The sequence below is a fragment of the Lottia gigantea genome (assembly GCF_000327385.1).
Source record: "Lottia gigantea unplaced genomic scaffold LOTGIsca_95, whole genome shotgun sequence".
NCBI lineage: Eukaryota > Metazoa > Mollusca > Gastropoda > Lottiidae > Lottia > Lottia gigantea.
In genome coordinates this window covers 611,914-614,343 of record NW_008711088.1, presented here as the reverse complement: position 1 = coordinate 614,343, position 2,430 = coordinate 611,914, and the positions used below count along the sequence as shown (strand labels likewise).

Sequence of the window (2,430 nt, the reverse complement as noted above, 5' to 3'; positions counted from 1 at the left end):
GACCTTGACTAAGGGCGAACGGACCCTGAGCAAGGGGCGAACGAACTCTGACTAAGGGAGGACAGACTCTGACTAAGTGGCGAACAGACCCTGACTAAGGGGCGAACAGACTCTGACCAAGGGGCGAGCGTGTAATAGGACGAACGGACCCTGGCTAACAGCGAACGAACCCTAACTAAGGGCGAACGAACTTTGACTAGGGACAAACAGACCCTAACTAAGGGAGAACGAACTTTGACTAGGGGCAAACAGACCCTAACTAAGGGAGAACGAACTTTGACCAAGGGGCGAACAGACCCTGACTAAGGGCGAACGAATTTTGACCAAGTAGCGAACGGACCAAGGCGAGCGTGTAATAGGACGAACGAACCTGATGCCTTGGTATATTAATGACATTTTTCAATTATTATTTCAGATACCAACCAAACCCTACCAGTTATAATTGGGTACGTGGAATCGATATTGTTACGGGCGGTATGGGGTGTAATTATCATACTTGGTACAGTGGGCAACAGTTTGGTGATATTTACAATGGTACGACATGGCGACAGATCAGCGACAAGTTACTACATCATAGATCTAGCCCTCGCCGACCTGGCCTTTATAACTATCTCGTTTCCCCTTACGTCCAGTATGTTCGCTGATAAAAATTGGTTGTACGGTGCCTTCATGTGTAAACTGGTCAACTATATCATACTAGTAAGTAAATTTCTATATATTCTGATCTTACAGCCAAAACCGATCTTGTCTACCAGCTGGTCCTTAGCCAGACCTCTTGGTATTGATCTTTCCTGGATTATCCGTAACTTTCTCGTTACGCATTCGACAGAAATATTCACAGCTGGTCCTTGGCTAAACCGCTTGATATTGATTTTACAAGGATAACAACTTAGGTTCACAAGGATCCTTTCTACCAGCCGGTCCTTGACTAAACCTCTTGGTATTGATTTGACAAGGATATCAACTTAGGTTCACAAGGATCCTTTCTACCATCTGGTACTTGGTCAAACCTCTTCGTAATGATTTTACAAGGATAACAATTTAGGTTCACGAGGATCCTTTCTACCAGCTGGTCATTAGCCAAACCTATTGGCTTCTCAGCTTCATTTCCTTATTCTACTACCGAAAATTTCAAGGCATCCCTTGTCGCCCTGCCTTGATTCGAAACACGTCTTTCATAATGAATATAACTCTGAAACAAGTGTTGGCAGTATGAAATGATTCCAATTTGTGATTTAATTAAAAATATGATTACTACTATGTCTTGATCATAATTAGAAACTTCTGTTTCAACAATTGTCTCGGACAAGCTGTCTTTACTCGTTAATCTTATCCTAGGTCAAACTGTTCAAAGGTCATTACTGGACAATAGTGGACAGCAACACGATATCAGTTCTCTAGTTAAAATGCCCTGCGATTCCTTGGAGACTGTTTGACATCTTTACATAGCGTCCTTTGCTCATACAGACAGTGTTATCAAGAGAAGTGAATAAAATAACAAGACTAACAATTAAGTTGTATAGTAGTGAACTCTTCCAAAGAAAAGTACCATCAGGTGTTTCGAAAAGAGTAACCATGGTCTGCTTTTGATACTATCTCACCTCCAGATAAGAGAAAAGCAAAATGTGTCAACTGGTTGTTTTTTTAACGTTCATCGACGACATGTTTTATTATTTTCATTTATTTTCTTCAAGTTTATTAACTAATTTTCACCATCGATATTTCACGAAAGACATAAAAAATAGAGTAGTGACATTTATGAAATGTTGAATTGGCTTCATTGAGATGTATTAGATTGACAAACATAGCATTATTTCACACAATAGACACTAGGTATGATTCTAACATAGAAATAACACACGATCATAGTTCACCACCATTTTGAATTCTTCCTCGACTTGATGTAAGAGATTGTAAAGAGGTTTTCTAAAATATTTTATGTGTATCAGAGACACTGATATCATCAATTTACATCATTCTAATTTTCAATCAGATGTCTGTGGTTCTTGTTAAAGAGATTGTAAAGAGGTTTTCTAAAATATTTTATGTGTATCAGAGACACTGATAGCATCAATTTACATCATTCTAATTTTCAATCAGACGTCTGTGGTTCTTGTTAAAGAGATTGTAAAGAGGTTTTCTATATTTTTTATGTGTATCAGGGACACTGATAGCATCAATTTACATCATTCTAATTTTCAATCAGACGTCTGTGGTTCTTGTTAAAGAGATTGTAAAGAGGTTTTCTAAATATTTTATATGTATCAGAGACACTGATAGCATCAATTTACACCATTCTAATTTTCAATCAGACGTCTGTGGTTCTTGTTAAAGAGATTGTAAAGAGGTTTTCTATATTTTTTATGTGTATCAGGGACACTGATAGCATCAATTTACATCATTCTAATTTTCAATCAGACGTCTGTGGTT

At 38.0% G+C, this 2,430-nt stretch overlaps 1 protein-coding gene across 1 annotated transcript in view; it reads left to right on the top strand.

Annotated features, from left to right (window-relative positions):
- Positions 1–450: 450 nt before the first annotated feature.
- LOTGIDRAFT_51656 (hypothetical protein) overlaps positions 451–2,430 on the top strand; it is a gene marked incomplete at both ends in the record, with an annotated part of 52,837 nt that continues 50,857 nt past the window's right edge. The window contains one exon of the mRNA XM_009068843.1: positions 451–699. Coding sequence (XP_009067091.1) covers positions 451–699 — 249 coding nt within the window. The remainder of the gene's footprint in view (positions 700–2,430) is intronic.